Source organism: Bidens hawaiensis, unplaced genomic scaffold (assembly GCF_021521415.1).
Source record: "Bidens hawaiensis isolate Kalapana, Puna unplaced genomic scaffold, B.hawaiensis_p1.1 tig00029301_1, whole genome shotgun sequence".
Classification (NCBI taxonomy): domain Eukaryota; kingdom Viridiplantae; phylum Streptophyta; class Magnoliopsida; order Asterales; family Asteraceae; genus Bidens; species Bidens hawaiensis.
The window spans coordinates 226,251-253,506 of NW_027494835.1; the positions used below are offsets into that span (position 1 = coordinate 226,251).

Consider the following 27,256-nt stretch of genomic DNA (forward strand, 5'->3'; position numbering starts at 1 on the left):
ACGAGCAAGTAAAGTCCTTTCCAGTTGGTATCAACCAACGTACTTGGGTATTCGCGCAAGTAAGGTCCTTTCCAGTTGGTAACAACCAACGTACTTGGATAATGAGGCCCTTTTCAACTCGATAAAAATGGATCAAAGTGCAAAGGGGAGCGTATGGTCATCCTTAATGAGGCTTCTCAATAGTGAAAGTAATATTCGTGCAAGTAATACAAGTAACACACAAGTCCATATACGAATTGTAGTTTTGTAATAGAAGAAACAATGCTTGAATTTTTATAAAGATACATATGCCCCAAAACATTAAAACATTTAAAAATAGGTGGTGAAAAACTCACCTTAGGATATCAGGTACAAAGGAGAACTCGAAAGCGTTTGAAAATGGTAAACAATTGAACACGTCACGAAAGCCGAAGCAAGCGATCCGCACTAACTAAATTGAGTAAAAACGAGACTTAATCGATAATCCTACGGGATTGTTTATTGTAACTTGTAAGGAATTATGCTATATTATTTTTATTTTTTTATTATAATATTATTATTTATGCTTTAACGGCAAATCGGTTATATATATACAATATAAGTATTTTAATGGCGAGAATATGGAGTTTATACGTTTGAAAAGCTTGAACTATTGTTTATAAGTCGTAAATATAATTGTTGCTTTAACGAAACGATTTTTAGAAAATTAAAGTTTACGTTACGTTTAATAAACGATTTTTAATAACGGTTTACGAAAATGAGAAACTTGGTTTTTAAATGGAAAATGGTGAGATATACTTTATAGTTAATTTACATAAGTTTTATTTAATTTAAAAAGGTTTTTATAAATTTATTTTGATTTTTAAATTGATTAAAATGGTTAATTAATATTAATAAACTGAAATTAAATAAAAAAAAATATGTGATATTATAACCCGGGTCTTGATGTTATAATATCAGTGTGTTAACCAAATGCTCTAGAATGCATATTCATTTATGGTTTGGTTTTAAATATATATATATATATATATATATATATATATATATATATATATATATATAATATCTGTTTCTAATGATTTTTAATAATAATACTAATAACAACAGTAACAGGTTTAAAAAAACAAGGAAACATAACGCGTGACCCGGGTTCCCAGGTTTCGAACCCGGGTCTGTTGTTTGAAATAACAAGCTTAACCAGTTAAACCAAGAGAACTATTCAGTTTAGAAATGAAATTAGTTATATATAAACAGGAATTCAACTTCATCTTCTTCAATGAAACCCTAGAGTTTCAATCTCAGTTTCTGTTTGTTTAAACTAGTTTAGGGTTTTTGTTTATTGACTCAACGAAGTTAACAAACATATATCAATTACCTTATAGGGTTTTAGATTGACGGAGAACAACAAGTCGCGGGAGCTGAACCTTTGCTGGATTAATATGAAGATTATAGAGTGTAATATAGAGGGAAAGAAGTATGAGCGAGTTGTAATGAGTCCTAAGCCTCTCTTTATACACTCAATTGGAGCTGACGGATGATTAGATCGTTGAAACACAATTAGTAAGTTTTTAGGATATATCAACGAAGATATAACGATTTTATAATATTTAATATATTTAAGAAGGGTGTTTAAAGGGTGCCGTCAGCCACTCCAGCGCCGGATTCCAGTTAGCCGGAAAAACGTGGCATGGGGGGAGGGTGACGGGTTGGGAATTATTTTAAATCAAAAGTTCACAGTTGGTCCCTAAAATTCTTAGATCTTTCAAATCTCATTAAAACTTAATTTATATATATTTACTAAATAAACCTTTAACTTTGAAATGTAATTGCAACGAGAAATAAATTATAGATCTTGAATATTTTTATTATATTATACACGTATTGTTCGCAATCGTTAGAAAACTTTAAATCCTGTAGTTTCGTAGATTGATCAAAATGAAAAGGAAAGCGGACGATCGATAAACATTAAACCCGAATGAAACGACGAAACGAATTGGGTAACAAGTGTGAATATGAATTCACATATATAAAGTCGTGCAACGAAAGTTTATTAATAACATTATAATATATATATATATATATATATATATATATATATATATATATATATATATTAAACAAAGCCAAATATTTAAAATGGGTTGGGTTTTTCGGGTTTGAGAAGTAACGAATGTTACAATTGACCTATCAATTTTAACAAATAAATCTAGAATTTTGGGTCCAAACACACAAACATATATATTCATGTATGTATATCTATATAACATATTATAGCATCGGCAGTTAATAGACATAGAACATGGCGGCCAGAGTTAAATATGTAGATCTGGACGCCGTGCAAAGCTTACATAAACTAGATATCATGTTGTTTCATGAAGAACACGAGTAGTCCTTGGCTGAACAAACTCAAAACTCGAGCGGTGGGGCTCCAAGATGAGCTGAAGAGGGCTTTGTAACTAACTTCTCCGGATCAGATGGAGCACGGATTCACCGTTTGTGGATGCAAAACTTGAAGTTGTTTTCTCCAATCCCACCGAATAGGTATCGGACCTCCGTTGGGTCTAGCCCCACCGTGATGTCTCCAACCTCCATGTTATCTTCTTCGTTTTCCAATAGCACTGACTCTCCGGTGTATCTCGTGCTTTGGAGGGAAGGGTACAGGCCTACCGATGCAACCTAAGTTTCAGATCAAGTGAATAAACCGAAACGAAAGAAGAGACCTTTCGCTCGGCGCCTAAAGCGCACTATATACGCTCCGCTTCAACAAATGAGAGTGTGGAACCGCGGGGTGAACCACGCGAGCCGCATGGGACAGAGGGCTCGTAGTACCTGCCTTATGCGGTGGAAGGGAAGGAGCCTACTAAACTGGATACGTTAGTTTTAGTGAAATCCGGTGGGGGTGGTAGGTATGTGTCATGTTGGTTATGTCTGACTTTTCAAGACTCGCCGGAGAATATTTCAAAATCTTTGACTTCACAGAATATTCCGTGTAGTCGGGAAAAATATTCCGGCGATGGAAATAACGCTGGAGAACCTGAACTAGGTTGATGCTTGTTTACCGAAACAGTGGACGGACATAACCAAGACATTTTGCTTGCGAGACAACGGTGGCGGCGGCGGATTTGATAGACCATTCTTTAGAGGCTATGGGTGGTAACCTTTTGCCAGAGCTTAAGGTCCTAAGGATGGCGCCAATGTTGAGACCCTAGTTGTCATTTTAGGGGACTAAGAGGATTCAATGGGTGCTCTAAAGAGAATGGAGTTAGATTCATATTATAGAAGGTGTATACAAGAATTAACTAAGAGAATAGTGATAATGATAATAGTATTGAAATGAGTTTAGGGTGGTGGTGTATGCCTTTACAACATGATCTCCCCCTTATCTATATATAGAAGGGGGATTACAATTATTATCGTTTTTTGAGTTTCCCCCTAAACATCATTTCCCTCCAATTCTTCCTCTAGCCTTTCCCTCTAATTCTTCTAGAATGATCTTTTCCTTTTAGCCTTGGGCCTTTTTTCTTGGGCCACCATCATCCTTCTTGCTTAATGGGTCTTAGCCTACCTCGGGAGCCTAATTCCAAGATAGGCTCTTCAGTCATCATAGTTTGTCTTTTTTCTTCAACCATCCCCATTTGGTAGAGACCATCTTTACACTTACTCGCTCCACTCAATGTTCTCGAGTTTAAGTCTTCAAGGTCAAAGAAATCCGGAAAGAACGTTACGGTGCATTGAAGGTCATTTTATATTTTGCTAACCGATAACAAGTGACAATTAAAATTAGGAACATGCAAAACCCTTTTTAGTTTCATTCCATTTTTCAACGTAAATTCTCCTCTTCCTTCCACGCTATCTTTTCACCATTCAGTATAATAGTATAATAACAGGTGGTTCATGCATTATTTTAGTTTGGTTTTCAAAAATAGAAGCAATATGAGTGATATGATCAGTGGCACCTGAATCCACGATCCATTTATTTCTTCGTTCAATGTTACCTGTGATGTTGACATTTGAAGAACCTGATGCCATATTGGCTACGGGTGAAGCATCAGTCTTTGGTTCTTTTTTTCCTCCCCCAAAAAGATTCAAAATTGTTGATATTGGCCATTGTTAAGACCTGGTATGGGACTGATGTTGGAATCAACACAGGCAGCAGTCCTCGGCTTAGGCTTTTCCCGCTTTGTTCCCTTTCCCGGCCACCAGTCCGGCTACCCGACCCGCTTAAAACATCCATCCCGATTGTTACCATCCCTGTCACAATGAGTACAGTGTTCAACTTGATCTCCAAAGTTTCTTTTGTTTTCTCGTTTATTGGTTTTGTTCGGTCCTGAAACGTGGTAGCATCAACCGAAGGTTGTTTCTGGCTGCCACGCTTTTTTGCTGTTCGTCCATATAAGACCAGGTGATAGGCAGAATTCAGATTTGGCATGGGATTCATAGCTAAAAGCTGAGTCATGATGGTCGATAATTCGCCATCCAAACCGAGTAAAAACTCATAAAGTCTTTCCTTTTCTTTTAGGTCGAATAATTATTTTCCTACTCCGCAAGATCAACCGTTACAAGAGCATTATGGGCTAGGCAAGACTAATTGCAACTCATCCCACAAAACATGAAGTTTTGTGAAATAGGTCGAGACCGAGGCTTCTTCTTGGCGTGTGATAGAGAGTATTTGCTTCAGCTCGTACGCCCTAGGGGCACTCAGTTTTCCAAATATTTTTTTCAAATCTTTCCACATCTCTTCTCCCGTGCGTGCGTATTTGACACTATCAAGGATCTCTTTCTCCATAGCCGTGTTCAACCATCCTTTAATCATCGTCCCATCCACCCCCATGCATTCAGCAGCGGAAGGTATTGGCTTCTTTTTAGTCCCGTCAATGAAGCCGATCTTGTTCTTTGCAAAAAGGAAATTGGTCATTTCTTGAGACCAATCAACATAATTGCCATCGGTGAGAGCTTCATTCACATGCATTTGTCTAGGGTAGTTCGAAGGATGAATGTAGTATGGCGAGTCATGATCGATGGTGGCTTTTTCTTTTCTGTTGGTTTCGTTGGTTTGGCCAGGCATGGTGAGGATTTGGAAGAGAAGATTATTTCTGGGTTTAGGGTTTTTATTATTATTATTGTTTTTTTTGTAACCTGCTCTAATTTGAGGAATTAGAAGATTCCGTTAAAATACAACTCAAATCAACATCTTCGTATTAATGCCACCTCTAGAATACAGCTTGTTCACATCAATACTTTAGTGCAGCAGATCAGCAAAATGATGTGATATAGTGAGCTCAAAACAATTAATCATTAAAGATAATCAGTTTCCAAATTCTACAGTGTTATTATCCCAAAATGGGTTAGAAAAGCTACATCCATTGTGTAACTTGTGTTTCATAATTGAACATAATTGAATCGAAATTAAGAAAGAGAAATCAAAGAAACTTCAATCTTATTAAAAAAAGGAAACGATTAGAAGGAATTAGAATGGAAGTGATTACATAATTGAAATTTAGAAGTAAACCCTAATTACATGTTCTTCTCCAATTTATAGCCAACGGCTAGTTATTAAAGACCGAATAACAAACTATTTTTTACCCCTTAACACATTAAGTCCCTCATCTTTAACCATCTTGACAAAACAAGAAAAAACTTCATCTGTGTGTTTTGATAACTTTCTCAAAGTTACTAAACTATCCCCTGAACTTATTACACTGTTATAACAACTAATCCAAGCTTCCATTATCTTTAACAATCTCCACTTTCTGGATTTAGTGGGTAGGACCTTAGTGAAACATATCAGAAGCATTGTCCAAAGTATCCGCCTCTTGACCTTTGACATCTTTAGCTTTGACTATATCCCTTATGAAATGAAGTTTAACATTGACATGCTTGGTCCTTCTTGATAAACTTGATTGTTAGTAAGCTGCACAACCCCTTGATTATCACAAAATACCACTCGTATGACCAAAATACCCTCCAACTCAGAAATGAATCCTTTTAGCCATAAAGCCTCCTTTACAGTCTCAATGTAGCTTTCCAACTCACCAAAGACCCCCAAAACTTAAAGGCTTACCCTGTAATGGACCTGCCTCTGTCCAGATCTTTTGCAAAATCACAATCTGAGCATCCAACTATTATACCATCATCACAAGACTTTCTTCCAAACACCAGCCAAACCTCCTTAGTACCATTTAGATACCTACGTATCCATTTCACAGCCTCCGAATGAGCCTTGCCTGGATTAGCTATGTACCTACTAAGCTCACTGCATAGCCAATGTCTCGCCTAGTGCAGACCATAACTGCTCACCAACTTGACATATGGAATCTTATTGTTGCAATTGACCTCATTTTATGATATAGGAGAGCCTTTATCATACAACTTGAAGTGTATAGCCAATGGAGTTATTACACGTTTACTTAATCTATGTCTCTAGTTGTTTCCATTCCTAGAATCTTCCTGGCTTTGCCAAGTTCCTTCACATCAAACTCCTACTTCAACATCTCCTTTGTCAATTAAATTACATGATTGTCTTGACAAGAATATGTAATTAGGGTTTACTTCTAAAATTCAATGACAGGAACAAACTTCATCTGTGTGTTTTAATAACGTTCTCAAAATTACTAAACCACCATCTGAACTTTTTACACGGTTCTAACAACTAATCCAAACAACCATTATCTTTAACACATTGTATAACCAATCAAGGGCAGGGTTACCCTTATGGTACAGGGGTCAGCCATCCTATATGAAAAAAAAGAAAGCAAATTAGTACCATTATTGAGATAAACAAACATTACTCAAATCGACCCAACATAAATAAACTGGGTAAAATTGTCACCTCTATTTAAGAGTTCCACCTTTTTATAGTATATATAAAGTTCGACCTCTTTATAGTATATAGTATCTTTATAGTATATAATATCTGGTTACTGAAGTTGGTTATTGCAGGTTGGTAACATTTCTGGTGAAGTCAGATTAACTAGAAATTAAATCCATGTATTTAACTCAGATTCAGATTAACCAGAAATTAAACCCATATTTTAAGAACATTGCTGATGAACTCACATTAACAACAATAAATTCATATCTAGAAATAAAATCCATATAAGCGATTACCTTCAACGATGATTGTGAATTGTTGAATTGATTGAACAAAAGCCGATGGACTGACTGATGAACAGAGAGTAGATGTTACAACTATGAACCAGCATAAAACATAATTAATTGAAACAAAAACAAGAAATCATGAAACAATTAAATCAAAAGGCAAAAACAATAGAACAAGAAAACATGTGAAGCAATGCTTAAACTTCATGTTACAAACCTGCAAAATCAATCAACGGCTTCAACTGATTGAACAGAATCTGAGAACCGATTGAACCAAACTGATGATTGTTGAATCGACGCTTCAAATTTCCCTTCACTTCAAGAACTTATGACACTTATTTTTACCCTTTCTATGTCGACCGCAACTATTAGCTCATAGAAACATCAGCCAACGGTAATTTTTTGATTTTTTTCACATAATTATGGCTACCATTTAGAAAGTTAGCCATTAAACTATTTAAGCTTCCTTAATCTTTCAAGCTCCATGCTAACTTCTTTCATGCTAGGTCTGTTCTCACCTCGCGTGTCAAGGCATCTACAAACAAGGTTACATGCTACGTCTATCTGCTCATCACTTGCCTCATCTACAACCAGACTATCAACAATCTCAAGCAACCGATTTTCCCTCTTTGCATGCACAAAATATGTTGCAAGATTTGTATCTTCTTTATCAATTGGCTTTAACCCTGTCAGGAGTTCTGCAAGAACCACTCCAAAGCTATACACATCACTCTTATTGGTTAGTTGACCATTAATCATATATTCGGGATCCATGTAACCAACGGTCCCATAAACCACCGTAAACACTTGGTCATTACCCAATGGGAGTGACTTTGAGGCACCAAAATCCGTAACTTTTGCAGTGTAATTTTCATCCAATAAAATGTTAGTCAACTTCACATCTCTATGTATGATGGTTGTTGTTGCGTCTGAGTGAAGATAAGCAAGTGCACCAGCTGATTCATGCGCTATTCTTAAACGGCTATCCCATGAAAATATTTGGGTCTTGGTTGTATTATGATGAATGTAATGATAAAGATTGTAACTAGAAACAAATTCATAAACTAGCAATGGGACTTCGGTTTCCAAACAGCATCCCAAAAGTTTCACCACGTTCCTATGATTAATTTGTCCAAGAATTACAATCTCATTTATAAACGGCTCCACCTGTTCCTCATCCGATGTTTTGCACCTCTTGATTGCTACCACACATTTATCTGGTAGTACTCCCTTGTACACAACACCATTACCACCTCTTCCGATAATCATACTTTCATCAAAATTCATAGTTGCTTTTTCTAGCTCTTCAGCTTGAAAAATTTTTATGGAACCGACACCGCCTTTTAGTTTATCTTCCATTAACATCGCGCCATTTTTTTGGAAGATTTTTTCTCTAGGCGTAAGTTGCTTCCTCCACTTGGGCGTGAGGGACCTAAAATTCATACTTATATGGGGCTTCTTGGGCATAAGTGATCCAAAATCCATACCTGTGTAAAGTATGAACACATTATCAGTTATGTACTAAAATCATCCCAATTCAGTTAACTGCTATACTAATATTTGCTAGTGCATTCATAATAAAGAACGATGACAATAACTCTGAACGTTATTTTTCTTCTATTACACTTCATGCTTCTTTGTAATTGACTAAATTCTTATGTCGAGTCGTATATAATCTGCTAATTTAGTAAGTTATATCTGCACATAAATTAGAAGATTAAAATACCTGAGTTGTGGCTATTATCACTGAACAAAAACTTATCAACCATTCTGCCGAATATTGTCTTGCCTGCAGCGTGCACCAAATTGTAGGTTTTCTCTTGTAAGTTCAATACATATTCAAGACTAAGGACAACCTCAGCCATGTTAGGGCGGCTCTTCGGATTGTTTTCCAAACATCTTTCTGCTATTTGAGCAAACTGCTTCAAACATTTTGTGGATATTTCTCGCCTTATATTAGTATCTACTATACCCTTCAAACGGCCTGCTTTGATAGAGTCTTGAGCCCATGTTGCTATACCACAATCGAGACTATCATCCACCGCCCTCTTCCGACACAGAACCTCCAGCAACACCACCCCAAAAGCATACACATCAGACTTCCTTGTCAGCTTTCCGGTGGCAAAATAATTTGGATCGATATAACCAAAAGTGCCTTTAACAAGTGTGCTGACATAAGTGGATGGCTGATTCTTTGGGCTTACTGTAGACAACCCGAAATCAGAAACTTTAGAAGCCCAGTTGTCATCTAGCAAGATATTTGAGCCCTTGACGTCTCGATGTATAATACCAAACTCAATGCCGGTACCTGTATGGAGGTAGTCTAACCCATGAGCCGCACCTATGCAAATCTTAAGTCGTTGGCACCAAGAAAGATAGGTACCAAGTTTGTGGAGATGATCTGCAAGCGTTGCTTTGGGCATGTATTCATACACAAGTATCATCTCGGATTCATGATTACAATAACCGATCAAGGAAACTAGATGACAGTGGCGTAACTTGGAAAGCATTTCAACTTCAGCCCAAAACTCTAACGCCCCTTGATTCGACATGGAATCCAACCGTTTGATGGCCGCAGTGACAAGAGTCGATCCAATTTTAATGTTACCTTTGTAAACCTTACCAAAACCTCCTCACCCAATTACTAACGATTCGGCAAAGTTTTCTGTTGCTGAAAGAATTTCATAATATTCGAAGTGGCGGCAAAGTTGTGGCCATTGCATGGAGGAGGACGCCGCGGCGGTGGATGGTTCAGATTCATTTCCGGTAGCAGCAAACATAGTTATTGATAAGGTAGAAGTACAACAATTATTTGAACAATTATAAAGACGTGTTCAAAAATAAGGCTTGTAAGAGAGAGCTAACTTACAAAATGAATGTCCTTATCAGTTTAGTTTATGAGTGTGAAAAGAAAGTTGACTTTTCTTCCACGTAAATTGACATTTATGAGTTGAGATAGAATCAAATAAAATTTGGACCAATTATTCAAACTTATTTATAAGTCATATTCTTAATACTTGGTAGTTGGTACACCTATAATGAATAAACTAGATTAATAATGTATAATAGATTAATGATCGTGTTACATACAGATACAGATGAAAAATATATAAAATGTCATATATATATATACATATTATACATTTTAATGAATTATAAACGTCATATTTGTAAAAAAACGAATAGTTTTACATGAATTATAAGGCATTACATAGTTCTTTTAATTCAAATAAAAAAAAACATATAGAGACAAACAGAGAAAAATGACTAGTTAAAGCATCTTTACAACTTATAACATGAGTCTAAAAAAACATATTAATTATTTAGTAAAGTCATATGTTATATGTAAAAAAAACACACTTTTAGGCATCCAAGATGTCTTGTTTTACATACATTCATTGAAATATAATAGAACAAAAATAAAAATCATGTGAAGTCAAAAGACATGCATTATAAAAACAAAAGTGAAGCATTAGTTGTAACAAAAAAAATAAATAGTTAAAGAAAAAAAACTTAAATTCAATAAATAATGGTTGAACATGTATGAAGTCTTATCTGAAAATTAATAAAACATATTAGTAATGAAAATCTACAATATTAAATGTAATATAACACTACATAATCTTCTTCATAATAAGTTTCCAAAATTAGTAATAAAAATCTATATTATTAAATGTAATATAACACTACATCTAATCTAACTAATATATTAAAGCAACACAATTTTGTCCACGTGTCCTTCACTTAGGTTATTCACATAGGCTTCCATGTCATCAACATTCCATAAATCTAATTTCCACATATTCAAAATAAAATTTTAATCAATGATATTGACTTTTATATTTTTGTAACTTATTAATGTAATTATGATATTAATTATTCTAATTATGGTTAGAATTAAAATAACTTATTAAATTTACTAGGTTTAAATTGTTCATCGTTTCTTCTTTAAAAGGCACATGCTTCGTTCAAAAATCATAACGCTCCCCATCATTTGTAGCCAGATTCTTCGCCTCATCTATAACTGGTTCTTCATGATTTATCGGTTTCATAATCCGAACAATATCAAATATGTTCATCGTTTGCAATTATCAGATATGATTTCTATTTTAGTGTTAAATCGAATTTTGTGAAGAACAACATCAAATTGATTCACTGTTATTGGATTTAGGGTTTAACTTCATGATTTTTTATACTAAAGGTTAATAGATTCGATATTTAATCTATTCCTATTAATCAATTTATGTTTTAATCTATTTAGGGTTTAAAGGTATGATTTTTTTTTAAATTATCGGTTAATTGATATGATGTTTAATATGTTTATTACTTAAAATTATGTTTAATATTTTGATTTTTTGTACTTAATACGCCTTTTTCCAAGTTTCACTAATATTAATTTATTTTTATAACCTTTCAATTTAAAATTTGAAAATCTTATTATATATTGATAAAACCTAACTATTATAATAATTAAAATATTAGTTTATTATATTTAACCATTCCTTTATTTGGTATAATAATATTAGTCAAACAATAGTAATAATTTAACGAGCATTTATCAATTAATACACACAAAAAAATAAATAAATTATAATTCATTTTAAAAATTTTTTAATCTTTCATTTTATAGTAGCTAACTTTATTTAAATATGTTAAGTTTAAAAATTTAAACACCTAATGAGTTAACTTTATAAATTTAGAAACAAATGTTTATATCTTATAAATTGTTTAATTGCTCTTTTAAAACTCTTAATTTTTGAAATAAATGTCTTTTTAATAGGTTTGACTAACTCATTGAGTTTTAAACGGTTTCACCATAAAATAAATATTTCTTAAAATAAAATGAAAACTTTCATTACTACTCATTTAAAATTATATATAGAAATTATTAAAATCAAAATCTTTTAAAACAACTTATATATGCAATCTAATTAACAAAATATTTAATTTATAACTAATTCAAATGCGGGTTTCATTATTATTAATTTTGCAGTAATTTAGGATATAAATTGGGGTATTGTTTGAATTTGTAACTAATTTGAGGTGTTGTATTCATAAGTTTTGCCATTTTACTGGTTCCAGGTTGCTTTGGATAACATAAACACCATCAATGTATGCTTTCTTCAATTATGTCTATGTAAAGTTTTTCTTTTTATTAATTAATTTCCTTATCACTAATTGTTTATTTTTTCTAATGTATCTGTGTTGAAATTTACACAATGTTTATTTTTGTTATATTTCAGTTATTGTGTATGAGGCATGATATTTTGGATGTTGATTTAATTAGACGATTAACTTTCAATTAATATGTGTTTTTTGTTCTCATGTTATAAGTTATAAAGATGTTTTAACTTTTTATTTATCTTTGTTAGTATTTGTATGGTTTTGTATTTGAATTAAAGTAACAATTTAATGTCTCATAATTTATGTGAATGTATCTTTTTTTATATAAATATGACATTTGCGTTTTACTAAATTTATAATATACACATATATTACGTTTTAAATATATTCTACCTGTGTGTAACACGGGCATTATCCTAGTATACATATATATTGATAATCTTCTTCATAATGAGTTTCCAAAATTTTTCTGGTATATCATGTTTATTGTTTTATGTGTAAGCTTTGATTCTTTATTGAGTATGACTATTTTAATATAGGCTCTACTCTTCACTCTTAATCAACATAAGTTGGTCAGGTGAAAAAACTAGATCTTTTAAGTTTAAGCCAACTCTTAATAATGATTGTTCTTGTCTTTTACTCATGGTCATTGCAAAACAAAGTGCAATAGTAAATTGTCTTCTCTTTAACTGGAATGGAAGTTTCTTATCCGATGGAGTAAGACTACTTCGGCTAATTAAGGTGTGATATTCGATATTAGTACCATAAACAATTTTTCCTTCAATTACACTTATGCCCAAGATAACGATTTGTAGGTGAGTTCCATTACACAATCCTTTTTTTATTATTATTAATATTTCTTAGTAACATAATCGCAACACCAACTTTAAGGACCACTATATGGTTTGGCATGTTGGGTTCTATACGGGTGTAGCCCCAATCCGTCTTGGGTTGGGCAGTTGAAGACTTGAATGGTTGAATGGGCTAGCCACCCATTCAACTTTAGTGGCCCGTTTATTTATTTCTTGTAACTTGTGGAGAAAGAAATAAACCCTAAATGCCTCCCTATATAATTTCTTGCCAGCACCTAAATAAAAGAAGAGACCCTATTCGTTGCCCGTAGACGTAGGTTACACACCGTGACCGAACCATGTAAATCCCGTGTTCGTTTTAGTATTGCTTTATTATAATATTGTTATTATTGTTTTGTGGATTTTGTGAGACATCACCTACTGCCGCCGTCATCCGTCATCATTTAATATTATACATAGGAATTTGAAAGTGTGTTTATCAATCTGTGATTGTGAATAAGCCAACGCCACCAACCCCTTTTAACATTTATTTGTGTGTTTGTGAGATACAAAGAAGCCACCAAAACAAAGTAACGTACATCGATCAGAAGTCAAAGAATTGTGGACAGTTGCTGTTGGTTTGTTTGATCAAGAAGTAAGCAAGTCCAGGTTCCTTTTTTGCTTTGGTTATTTAGTTACTGTTTGGGTTATTTATTGGTTCAGTTTTACTTCTCATTTATCCGCTGCGTTTACTTGGTATTTGTTTTAGAAATCAATTAGAAATACCGTTAAGTTCTTAAGGCCCGAGCCGTTGTATTGTATTGATTTTTGTCGCCCTATCAGACTCCTTTCGAGTCAGCTGCGTACACGTAATACCTAACAAGTGGTATCAGAGCCAGGTTGGCTCTCACTCTTTGATCTCCGGTATTATGGCTGATGAGGGTAAAACGAAAATCGAGAAGTTTGATGGACAAAACTTTGGATGGTGGAAGATGCAAATTATGGATTTGCTGATACAGAAGGATTTGGATGTGGCTTTAGAGGAACCGTCTGAGAAGAGTACAGATGAGTGGAAAGCTATTGACAAGAAGGAGAAGTCAACAATTAGGCTTACCTTGTCTATGAACGTGGCGTACAACATCTTAGACGAAACCACGGCACGTGGAATCATGGAGTCGTTGTCAAACATGTATGAGAAACCTTCGTCTGCAAACAAGGTGTTCCTAATCCAAGAGTTGGTTAAAACACGCATGAAAGAGGGAGGTTCTGTTACCGAACATATATACACCTTCAATTCTCACCTGAGACGTTTATCATCGGTGAAGTTCACGATTGATGATAAATTGCAAGCTTGCCTACTTTTATCTTCATTACCTGACAGCTGGTCAGGAACAATCACTGCAGTCACCAGTTCAGTTGGATGGATCGGATCCTTTGACTTTTAACAAAGTTCGTGACTTGATTTTGAATGAAGATTCTAGAAGGAGGAATAATGGAGAATTATCAAGCACTTTGCTAGGTGCTGAAGGTAGAGGGCGGAGCAAGAACAGAGGAGGCAACATGGGTAGATCAAAATCCAGAAAGAGAAGCAAGTCTAGGCTAAGAAAAGATATTACTTATTGGAATTGCCAGGAGAATGGGCATTTCAGAAGTCAGTGTACTAACCCTCCGGCATCTCAACAGAAAAAGGAAGTAAATTCTACTTCGGAAGTAAATGCTGCTACAAAAAAAGTTTCAGATGATGAAGCCCTAGTCTGCTGTGTTGAGAACACAGTTGAGTCTTGGATCATGGACTCCGGTGCGTCTTTCCATGCTACGTTTAGCACAAAGAGCTTGAAAAATATCAGAACATGAAACTTTGGCAAAGTTCGTTTGGCGAATGATGAGGCTCTAGACATTACTGGGATGGGGGATATCGACTTGAAGACTTCTTTAGGTACTACATGGACTCTAAAAGATGTCAGAATAATTCCTAAGTTAAGGAAGATGTTGATTTCTATTGGGCAGCTTGACGATCAAGGTTATGGTGTTACTTTCGAATGAGGGCAATGGAAGGTCATCAAGGGTAACTTGGTAATTGCTCGTGGGAAGAAAAAGGGTACGTTGTACATGGCAGAAATCTCAGCAGGAGAGGTAAATTCAGTGGCTAGTGGACCGAGTCCATCATGTTTTTGGCATCAACGACTCAGTCACATGAGTGAGAAAGGTTTGAAGATACGGGCAGAGAAAGGTAAATTCCCTAATTTGAAAAAGGTGGAACTTGATACAGGGTTCTGTGAATCATGTGTGCTTGGCAAGAAGAAACGGGTCACCTTTGTAAAATCAGGAAAAACACTTAAGGCAGAGAAGCTTGAGCTTGTTCATACTGATGTGTATGGACCAACACCAGTATCATCATTAGGAGGCTCCAACTACTACGTCACTTTCATTGATGATGCTACACGGAAGCTATGGATCTATTTTCTCAAAAACAAGTTCGAGGTATTTGATGTTTTCAAGAAATGGAAGGCAGCCGTGGAGATGGAAACGAATCTGAAAGTGAAGTGTTTAAAGTCTGACAATGGCAGGGAGTACATCAGCAAGGAATTCGTTAATTACTGTGCTGAGAGGGGTATAAAGATGATTAATACCATTCCTGGTACGCCACAGCAGAATGGAGTGGCCGAAAGAATTAATAGGACACTGAATGAAAGAGCTAGAGCAATGAGATTAAATGTAGGGCTTCCAAAGACCTTCTTTCTGGGCAGATGCAGTCAACACTGCTGCATATCTTATAAATAGAGGGTCGTCAGTTCCTCTTCGATTTAGAATTCCTGAGGAAGTATGAATTGGAAAAGAGGTTACATTCAGACATCTTAAAGTGTTCGGTTGTGATGCTTACGTTGGAATAAAAGACACCGAGAGGGACAAGCTTGACCCTAAGGCGAAGAAGTGTACTTTTATAGGCTATGGTGACGCGAAGATGGGCTTTAGGCTTTGGGATCCAGAGGTCAGAAAAGTATGCAGAGCTCGGGTTCCGGTGTTTAATGAAGCAAGAATTTACAAAGATAGAAAGTCATTCACGCAAGAAGTTGATAAAGAACATGTAAAGTTTGAAAATACAAGTGAGAAGGTTGATAGTCAGAGTTCAGAAACATCAAAAGAGGTTGAGGAAGAAAATACAGATGAATTTGAGGATTTCTCCGACAGTGTGATTTCAGAGTCTAATACTGAACAGTCTCCACTGGAACAAGAAATTGTTACACCTAAGCTAGAGGTTAGGAGGTCTTCCAGAACCATTAGACCTCCTAAGAGGTATTCCCCTTCTGTTAATTACCTTCTACTGACGGAGAACGGTGAACCACAATGTTACTCTGAAGTAATGAGTTTGAAAGACTCGTCTCAGTGGGAGCGAGCTATGAGAGAAGAGATGGATTCACTAAACAAGAACATGACTTGGGTTCTTACACCGCTTCCATCCGGGAAGAAAGCTCTTCAAAACCGATGGGTATTTAGGATCAAGGATGAAAGTGATGATACAAAGAGATACAAAGCATGATTGGTAGTGAAAGGGTTCCAACAAAAGCATGGGGTTGATTATAATGAGATATTTTCTCCTATGGTAAAAATGACTACAATCAGACTGGTGCTTAGTATCGTGGTTGCAGAAAACTTGCATCTAGAGCAGCTTGATGTGAAGACAGCTTTTCTGCATGGTGATCTTGAGGAGGATATCTACATGGCACAGCCAGAGGGGTTTCAAATAGTTGGTAAAGAAAACATGGTGTGCAAGTTAAAGAAGACTCTATATGGATTGAAGCAGGCGCCAGACAGTGGTATATCAAGTTTGATGATTTTATGGGCAGGAATGGATACAAAGATGTGAGATGAACCACTACTGCTATCTCAAGAATTTCGATAGTTCCTATATCATTCTACTGCCTTATGTAGATGATATGCTGATTGCCGGTTCAGACATGTCAGAGATTAATAAGTTGAAGCGACAGATGTATGAAGAATTTGAAATGAAAGATTTAGGTCCAGCCAAGCAAATTCTTGGTATGAGCATCACCAGAGACAAGAAGGACAGTTCTCTAACTTTATCTCAGGAGAAATACATCTGGAAAATTTTAGAGAAGTTTAACATGAGCGATGAGAAAACCACTACTCGAAGTACACCTATGGGTAGTCATATTAAACTTTCTAAGGATCAATCTCCTAGTACTGATGGAGAAAAGGCAAATATGGCAAAGATTCCTTATGCTTCTGCAGTGGGTAGTCTTATGTATGCAATGGTGTGCAAGAGACCTAATATTGCTCACGCAGTGGGAGTTATTAGCAGGTTCATGTCAAATCTAGGGAAAGCACATTAGGAAGCAGTGAAGTGGCTGCTTAGGTACCTAAAAGGAACTTCAAAGATGGCCTTATGCTTTAAAGGCAAAGATGCAATTCTTAAAGGGTTTTCAGATGCTGACTTAGGTGGGTGCAAAGAGACTTATAAGAGTACTACGGGATACGTGTTCACTATGGGGGACACTGCAATCTGTTGGAAATCTAGAATGCAGAAGAGTGTGGCACTCTCAACCACGGAAGCTGAGTATATGGCAGCTGCTGAAGCGAGTAAGGAGCTTGTTTGGTTGAGAACTTTCTTAGAGGAGTTAGGCAAGGAACAAACAGATTATCTGTTGTACTGTGATAATGAAAAAAGTGCTGTGAATTAGCCAAGAATCCTATGTATCATGGTAAAACGAAGCACATTCATATGCGTTATCATTTCATTCAGGGTATAGTCAGTGATGGGACTATTCGGTTAAACAACATTAGGGGAAACAGGAATCCGGCAGATATGTTTACCAAGGTTGTGACCTTGGACAAACTGAAGCTCTTCAGTTGATCTCCAGGAATAGTGTTGAGGAGGTGGCAACGAACAGGTGAAAGACATGGTATATATTGAAGACTAAAGATTACTGGTACAGGTTGGTTTACATGTAGAGCAAGTGAAGACAGTCTGAGGCTCCAAGTGGGAGATTGTTGGGTTCTAGCCCCGACCCGTCTTGGGTTAGGCAATTGAAGACTTGAAGGGTTGAATGGGCTGGCCACCCACTCAACTTTAGTGGCCCGTTTATTTTATTTCTTGTAACTTGTGGAGAAAGAAACCCTAGATGCCTTCCTATATAAACCATATTGTATCATGTATTTTTTGTCAGCACCTCAATAAAAGAAGAGACACTGTTCGTTGCCCGTGGACATAGGTTACACACCGTGACCAAACCACGTAAATCCCGTGTTCGTTTTATTATTACTTTATTATAATATTGTTATTATTGTTTTGTGGGTTTTGTGAGACATCACCTACTGCCGCCGTCATCATTCAATATTATACATAGGAATTTGAAAGTGTGTTTATCAATCTGTGATTGTGAAGAAGTCAACGCCACCAACCCCTTTTAATATTTATTTGTGTGTTTGTGAGATACATAGAAGCCACCAAAACAAGGTAACTTACATCGATCAGAAGTCAAAGAATTGTGGACAGTTGCTGTTGGTTTGTTTGATCAAGACGTAAGCAAGTCCAGGTTCCTTTTTTGCTTTGGTTATTTAGTTATTGTTTGGGTTATTTATTGGTTCAGTTTTACTTCTCGTTTATCCACTGTGTTTACTTGGTATTCGTTTTAGAAATCAATTAGAAATACCGTTAAGTTCTTAAGGCCCGAGCCGTTGTATTGTATTGATTTCTGTCGCCCTATCCGACTCCTTTCGGCTCAGCCGCGTACACGTAATACCTAACATGGCATTCGTCTTTATCCCATTTAGAAAATCAGGAGAGCACATGTGTGGATCAAAATCATCAAAAACTATTTAGCCTCATGTATACTATCAGAACTAAGATACCCTATTTTTTTACCAAGAAAATTGCTAGCATACGCTCATGAGTTTCTTGAACAACCTCATTAAACACTGTCAATAATGTTCGCTCTTAAAAGCAAGTTCATTGAATCTGTCTAAAATCGTAGGATAGACAAATTCTATTAAATCAGATATTTGATCTAATGAATTCTTAATTAGAACATCATATCAGATTTCTACAATTGCTTCGCCATCATGGACCCCAAACATTCCCTTCACTATTATCCAATAGCCCATCTGAAAATTCTTTTATCTTTTCAAAAGTTAAAGGCTGGCATTCAACTATGAGCCTTACGTTTTTGCTATTTTAAGTACTTTATACTTTGACCACATGTAGCAAGCACTAATTATAGTATTTACATAATCATTTATAGTTCCATTTTGTATAATAGGTAAAATTCATCTGAAATCACCAAAAAAAAAAAAAAGCAACTACCTTACCTCCACATAATGCTTCTGAAGTGTTTGTTGGATTACCTATCATAATATCTTTTAAGGTCATTTCTAATGCTTCAAATACATGTTTATGAATCATGAGAGCTTCATCACAAATAATTAAGAATTTTTTTTTCAATAATTTATAGACATCACTATTTCCCCATATTGAAAAACATAATTACATGTATAGTTCGAATTTGGATATGCAGTTATATTGAATATTAACAAAAGAAATATAAGTTACATTTGGAAAGTCAATTTTTTTACTTAATAGCATAATATATTATGTGTATACGCTTTGTATGATACATATAAAGTATGTTTAATAATACTTATAGCGACAAACTAAAACCAGCCTGTTTGTCTATTGTTGAACGAAATGAAGTAAACTTAAAACCAAACATCAGACCCTTAAACGATTGCATGGATTGACATGAGTGTCTGGATTCAAGACTAACCTGTTAGCACAACCATTGACCTTGTAGTTAGAACCATTTCATCCAAGGCCAGGATTCATAATTGTCAAAGTTGCATTTTCATTCAAAAACCTTTTGAAACGGAAAATATCAGGTTTGAAAATGGTAGCTTGAACTCGATTTCCCAATCATGAAATAACATAATAAGAATAAGAAATCATATATAAAATATTCTTGAAAACTATATCAAATATTATAAAGAATCATGTAGGTCCCATGATGTATCTAACAACAAAGTTCCCGAGTAAATCTGGACCACTAGCTAGCGGAAATCACTGGTGGTCCAAGATCTCAGATCTTAGAGTGTTTTGGGTTATTTCCAGGAAGTTGGGAGAGAAAGGGAGTAGAGAGAAAGGGCAGGTAGTTTGGATAAGAAAGTTTTTTCGCAAAAGGTTATTGTGCATGTGAAGTCTTCCACTATTTAAAGTGGAAGACATTCCATGCTTCCATTTATATTGTTTCCGGCCCATTGGGCTAAAGGCCTCGGGCCCAAACATACAAACAAACAAAGTCGACAAGCTACCTAGATACAACATTGACGCACTAAGCGAATACAAAAGACTAATGTACAAAACTGGCCCAACAATCTCCCTCTAGCCTTTAGTAATTAGCCTCTGTCTTCCGTCGGTCTCATATACGAAGGGGGGCGAATAGTCAAACAATTGATTGTCAACAAAATAGTGTACAAACTTGTTGAATGTTTCAACTATTCGGTCGGTATTGTCCCTTTGAACATCCTTCACTATGGACAAGGGTGAGTTGTAGAGCTTCAACAGATCGTCCTTGTCGAGACCGCAGTTCATGCTTATCAAAGAAACATAGCGTGTGCATGGTCTCACAGTGGATCGCCACTTCCCCTGTGCTGTTGTCGAACTCCCAAGCAACCAAGTCATACAATATGTCGGGAGTGAACGGTTCTCCATGGTATATTCACTCACATGATCTTCAGGCATCTTGTATCGCCATGCTTTTCTTCCCTTGTCGGCGTTGGGGTCCACTTCGGTAAGATGAATGTACGATCTACCCTTTTTGAGAGTGAAATTGGGGTAATCTTCCTTCCATTCCTTGTTGATGAAGCGTTTGAACCATCCATCAAGGTTCTCATAAGAACATTTTCCCACAGCTCTTCGAAAGTAGTTCATGTCAAGGATTGACAGAGTATGCGATCCTGATAGCTCAAATATGTGAGATCCCCATTGGCACGCCTAACAGCTCATTTCCCACTATCCTTGGGCCACCTGCTGTACAAGATAGGAGAATCGTCATGATAGTGATAGTTTCAGCCCCTTAGAATTGTAGATCGGCCAATAATATACCACTTTTTCTTCTTTTAGGCGCATGAGAAGCCGAAGCATCTGTTGCCTCGAGAGCCACCACGGTAACTAGCTCTTAAACCGCTTCTTCAACTACACGAACCGGTGTGTCTGGGTTAGGGGAGTGGTTTATGCCGTCATTATCGACGTCTTCTTTTCTCATGGATTCGGTACCTGCACATGTAGCAACGTTAAAAATAGAAAGGTATCCCTCTTCTATAGCAACGTCCGCATCCTTTATTTTCTTGGCAGCCTCGATCACTTGTTGTTGGTCTTTAGGTGTGTCGTCATGTGTAGGTTAACGTGGTCCATCTTCACTACAAGCTCTAGTGTTACCGTTGCCACCACCATCACATCAACACTGTCATGAGGATCATCATCAACCTCATTAGTTTCATCATCTTCCTCGTCATTATCCGACTAATCCTCCTCGCTTTCCTCTTCTTCCTCAGCTCCAACTTCCGGAGCAACACAAATTCACCACCAACAGTGCTAGCAGGCACTGCTGTGGTGACCACAGTCTTCACACCACTCGTAACCATCACATCAACACCACTAGGACCAGCTTGAAACTGCTGTCCTGCACCACCTTTCTCAACCCTTGCTCATTTCTTGGGATTTACCCAACTCCCAAAACGGCATCCAGTCGATCCTCTAAATCCTCCATGTCTTGATCAGTCATATGCATAATCTTAGAGGCACTTAGGTATTTGTTGGCCATATCCTCTTTAACTTTCAACTGCATCTCATTCAGTCTGTCTTGCTCAGCCAACATTTCCTTCAGTTTATCGGCTTCGGATCGAAGATCCACATTCACAGCCACGATTGCATCAACCTTTCTTGAGGATCCTTGATTACCCTCAAGCAAGCCGATTCTGGCTTCCAGTTTCTCGGATTCTTGCAACATCTGATCAGTCCATTTCTCTGACTCCTCTTGAACCTTAGCTTGAGCACGAGAGGATGATGACATGTCACTCTCAAGGTAGGAGACTCGTGATTCAACCGTTAATCCTTCATCATGTTTCCTTGCAAGTGAAAAGGATCGATTAGTCATAAGTTGTTGCTGATTGTCAATCCGTTTCTAGAGAGACTCAATCCATAAGCGTTTCAATGAGCCTTTTGTCTTTTTCGCGCTCATGCTCCAGATTGGTTATTCTTTCAACAAGTTAGGCTTCCTTCTTTCGTTGCTCTCTGACAAACTCAATCATCAAAAGTTCCCTTTTGACACGCTTTTCGTATGATTCCTCTAATGCCTGAATCCTCTTAAGAATAGGATCAGTGTACACTGGAGGCTTAGTGTATCTTTCACCTGACAATGAGGTTAGGGTCATGAAGATAGTGGTTTGGGTAACGATTGGTGGGGTTATTGATTGGGTAGGCTAGGCTTGGGTTTGGAGAGGCATGGTCACGGTTTGGGTTTGAATAGATGTGAGTAAAGTTTCGGTTGTGATTGGTTCGGTTGTGATTTGGGCTATAAGTGAAGTTACTTTGGAAAGTGGAGGTTGGTGAGGTAAAAGTTTGAGTCCAATAAGTGGATGTTCTAAGTGGTGAGGTAAAGGCGGGTGATCCTATGGGTGAGGTTATCATGGGAGGTGATTGGATTGATTGTTGAATAGGGGAGGGATGGGTAGGTTGACTAGTTATGGGTTCTTCTATGTCGGGTAGGGAGGTGGTCTGCATTGGTCTGTCTGGTAAGATGTCGGATGGAGTTATTGGTTCATCCTAAAGTTTCCTAGAAGTATGTTTAGATTTGGTTTTGGCCTTGGTTTTGGTCTTGGGTTGTTTGCTTTTCTTGGCAGCTATGGTTGGGGTATTGAAGTGGGTGAGGTAGTTATAGGCTCGTGTGGAGGTGTGGCTGTCTGGGCAGGTTGGGTTTGTGTCAAGATGGAAGGAGTAAAGATTACCTTAAGTGATGGCATCTTTGAAGAGGCAGGCTTCTGGGAGTCCCTGGCTCTTTTCAAACGTTTAAGCGGCTGATCGGTTTCTTTTTCTCCCTCGGTCTCATGTGGATGACCTGTAGCAGAAGGCTTGCTGACAGCCTTCCTTTTCTTGCCGTGCCTTTTCTTTATTCTATGTTCACCCTCGACATCGGTGTCTGTTTCCGTAGCCTCATCATCCGATTCACCACTACCACGGTCACCATCACTGTCATCATCCCCGTCGTCTCCACTATCATCGTCACTGTCATCACCAGTGTCTTCGCCAACATGTTCAGTTTCAACAAATAAACCAAACTTACTGTCTGGCACTTCACCTATGTACTTGTATCCTCCTCTCACCGTCAAAAAGTTAAGGGTAGCGGATGCTAACCCTGGTTCGCCCCTGAAGTGCACTTCTCTTTACACCTTCCCTTTAGTCAAAAACAATGCACTTCAATGGCTTCCAACCAATTACAGTCTAATACAACTCCTCTAATCAGCCTGTCTTCATAAGAATGTCATCCCTAAAAAACATGTTCGCGTCAATACTTCACAACAAATCAGCAATATGATATAAATAAAACTAGCAGTATTACCCGCGCGCTACAGCGAGATGCACCAAACGCATTATATGTTTTGATGAATGTTCAGACACAAACGTAATAATAGTTAAAACAATCAAGTGTACCACAATCTTAATTTACTTTCAAAGATGTAGCAATATGATATCAGCAGCCCCACTTTGACTTACGAATTGTAATCACAACAGCAATTTCAAAATATATCAAGTCAATATTTTTTGTAGAGTTTCAAATTAGTTACAGATTCATATGCCAATTTCCTACTGCTTCTGTCCCAGCAAAACTAACATCCGGAGTTCAGTCTGCAAAATGTTTATTACGTACATGTTATGTATAGAAAAAAACGTTTTGACCTTACAAAAGGCAAAATGCAGTTTTTGAGCTAATATAAACCAAAATACCAATCAAAGTGATACAACTCGACTGGTGTACACAAGAAAAAAGAAACGGGTCACACCCAATGACCCGGATGCAGCTGAATCGGAGCATTTTAATGCATTAGCTGGGAGTTGGATGGACCCACTTGGTCATCAAAGAAGTGAGACAATGGAGAGGTGGGGAGCTGTTCAGATTACAGAAATTGTTCGTATTCATAACTGCTAGAGAAGCTATAAGTAGCAGGCTATGTTTCATTTTGTTATCATTCAGTATTTTGATTATCACTTTGTTTGTATTGGAGACCTGCCCTTCTCGAATTGGGTTTACTAACAATCGAATCGTTTGTTACTTTTGATTTCCTGTGGTTCTATCATTTGGTTCCATTGCCGGGAAACGAAGAGCAACGATGGTCCAGACCCGGAGCAGTTCCGAAAGTGGCGGCGGTGGTCCATCTGATGTTGTTGTTACCGAATTAGCGGCGATTGCTGCTAAACTCGAGGCTATGGAGTCCTTAAAAGAGGACATGGCAGCGTTGAAGCATCAAGCAACGGCCAGGGAAAAGTCAAGCAGTGGTGGAGGAAGGTATGATGATGGAGAAACAAGCTATTCCGGTTCCAATCGCCGGCCCTATCATAAAATTGAGTTTCCAGCTTTTAGTGGTGGAGACCCAAGGGGTTGGATACTTAAGGCAGAAAAATATTTTCGATTTTACAACACCCACGATGAAGAAAAGGTGGATGTGGCAGCTATGCATCTAGAGGGAGATGCCCTAGATTTCTATTCATGGTTGCCTGCTGAGCAAGAGCTCGTTTATTGGGAAGAACTAACCAATGCTTTGCAGAAGCACTTTGGGCCACCCGAATTTCAAAACCCAGATGAGTATTTATGTAGTATAAAACAAACCGGTTCTGTCATTAAGTATAGGCAGGAGTTTGCACGAAGGTCATCCAGGGTTTCAAATTGGCCTGAACATTGTTTATTGGGAGTGTTCCTCAACGGACTTAAAGAGGAATTGAAGGCAGATGTTCGCATCCATAAGCCTCGAACTGTATACAAAGCCATGAGTTTAGCACTCGAGTTTGAAGCTAAGCTAAGTCACTCATACAGAAAAGAAACCCACTGGAAGTTCCCAACTAAAACCTGATTCAAAGCCTTTTACCCCTAGTTCATACTCATCATCATTCACTAACCAACCCAAGCCCAATCTTCGGATCACAGATGCGGAGAAACAAGCCCGAATCATAAAGGGTGAGTGTTTTAGGTGTGGAGATAAATATCGCCAGGGCCATCGATGTAAAACTGGCACATTCAAGTATTGGAAGTTGATGAGGAAGTTGAAGAGCGAATCGAAACCACCAGCTTTGATGATACCCAAGAAGAAATCGCTGAGATCAGCCTACATGTGATCCTCGGAAATTCAGGTCCTACCACCATGAAGGTTCATGGTACACTTAATTCTACCGAGGTGTTAATTTTGGTTGATGGAGGGTCAACACACAACTTCATTTCTGATGTCTTGGTAAATGAGTTGGAGCTTGTTACTCATATGGCAGAACCGTTTGGCGTTCAAATCGGTAATGGAGACGTGATACGTTGTAGCCGAGTTTGCAAAGATCTGTCTTTACAGGTCAATGATCTCAAGATCACTCAAGATTTTCACCTGTTTTCTATTGGAGGGGCTGACTTAGTGCTGGGTGTAAAATGGCTGGCTACTTTAAATACGGTATAAGCCAATTGGAAGGATATGTTTATGGTGTTCACCATAGATGGAAAATGATATAAGTTACAAGGTGTTCCTCCAGTTTTCAGCACTTAGCCATCGATTCTGAAATTAATCCCGTTGTTCCAGCTCTGTTACAGCCTATTCTTACTCGTTACACTACCATCTTTGAAGAGCCACAAGATTTACCCCCTGTTCGTCGCCAAACTCACTCAATTCCTTTAATGCCAACTTTAGCCCCACCTAATATCCGTCCCTACCGATACCCACACTCCCAAAAAACAGAAATAGAGAAACAAGTTGAAAAACTGTTGGCAACCGGGTTTATCCAGCCTAGTACCAGCCCATGTTCTATCCCCGTCTTACTGGTAAAGAAAAAGGATAACTCGTAGCGGATGTGTGTTGATTATCGGGCCCTTAACAAGATCACTGTAGCTGACAAATATCCTATCCCTAACATTGATGAGCTCTTGGACGAATTATACGGTGCTACGGTGTTCTCGAAACTAGATTTACGGTCGGGATACTATCAAATTAGAGTGGCTGATCAAGATGTCTCCAAAACAGCATTTCGAACTCATTCGGGGCATTACGAGTTTAAGGTAATGCCCTTTGGGTTGACTAATGCACCGTCCACTTTTCAAGCTTTCATGAATGACTTGTTTTGTCCCTTTTTACGCCGTTTCATACTGGTTTTTTCGATGATATATTAATTTACAGCCGATACATGGAATAACACTTATTACATTTAGAACAGGCCTTGAAGTTGTTGCACGATAATTACTTCTTTGCCAAATTATCAAAATGTTGTTTTGGACAGACCCAAGTAGTCTTTCTCGGGCATGTTATGACTTCAGAGGGTGTCCAAGTGGAACAAGAGAAGGTCTCAGCTGTTCAATCCTGGCCGATTCCATCTAATGTTAAACAAGTTAGAGGGTTCTTAGGCCTAACCGGGTATTATAGACGATTTGTGCGGAACTATGGGTTAATCGCAAGGCCTCTCACAGTCCTCACTAAAAAAGATGGGTTTACTTGGTCTGAAGATGCTCTGGCTGCATTTAATGCTTTAAAACAAGCCCTGTTGTCTGCCCCGGTCCTCCGACTACCAGATTTCTCAACAACCTTTGTGGTGGAGTGTGACGCTTCCTCGAACGGGGTAGGGGCCATTCTATCGCAAGAGGAATACCCGATCGCTTATTTCAGTAATGGGTTTTCACCCTCAAATCGGGTTAAGTCCGCTTATGACCGGGAGTTATTGGCATTGGTTTTGGCGGTACAGAAATGGAACCATTATTTAATGGGACGCCATTTTATTATTCGTACCGACCATTATACCTTGAAGTTTTTGCTTGAACGACGCATTACGACAACCGAACAGCAGCTATTGCTGCTGAAGCTCATGCCTTATGACTTCTCTATTTGCCACCGAGCTGGGAAGGAAAATAGAGGGGCAGATGCTCTTTCTCGTATGCCACATTCTAGTGAGTTATTAACTCTCACGGTTCCTTATTGTGTTGAAGTTTCAGATATCAAGGCGGGCCTCTAAACGGACC

At 37.4% G+C, this 27,256-nt stretch overlaps 2 protein-coding genes across 2 annotated transcripts; both read right to left on the reverse strand.

Moving 5' to 3' along the window:
- Positions 1-4,546: 4,546 nt before the first annotated feature.
- On the reverse strand, positions 4,547-5,044 carry LOC143578606 (uncharacterized). The gene has a single exon (XM_077062129.1). It carries the CDS (start codon positions 5,042-5,044, stop codon positions 4,547-4,549), a length of 498 nt encoding a protein of 165 aa, XP_076918244.1.
- Positions 5,045-7,530: 2,486 nt separating this feature from the next.
- Positions 7,531-9,629, reverse strand: LOC143578607 (wall-associated receptor kinase-like 1). The gene is made up of 2 exons (XM_077062130.1): positions 8,804-9,629; positions 7,531-8,564 (listed from the first exon to the last, which is right to left on the reverse strand). Exons 1-2 carry the CDS (start codon positions 9,627-9,629, stop codon positions 7,531-7,533), a joined length of 1,860 nt encoding a protein of 619 aa, XP_076918245.1.
- Between the last annotated feature and the right edge of the window lie 17,627 nt (positions 9,630-27,256).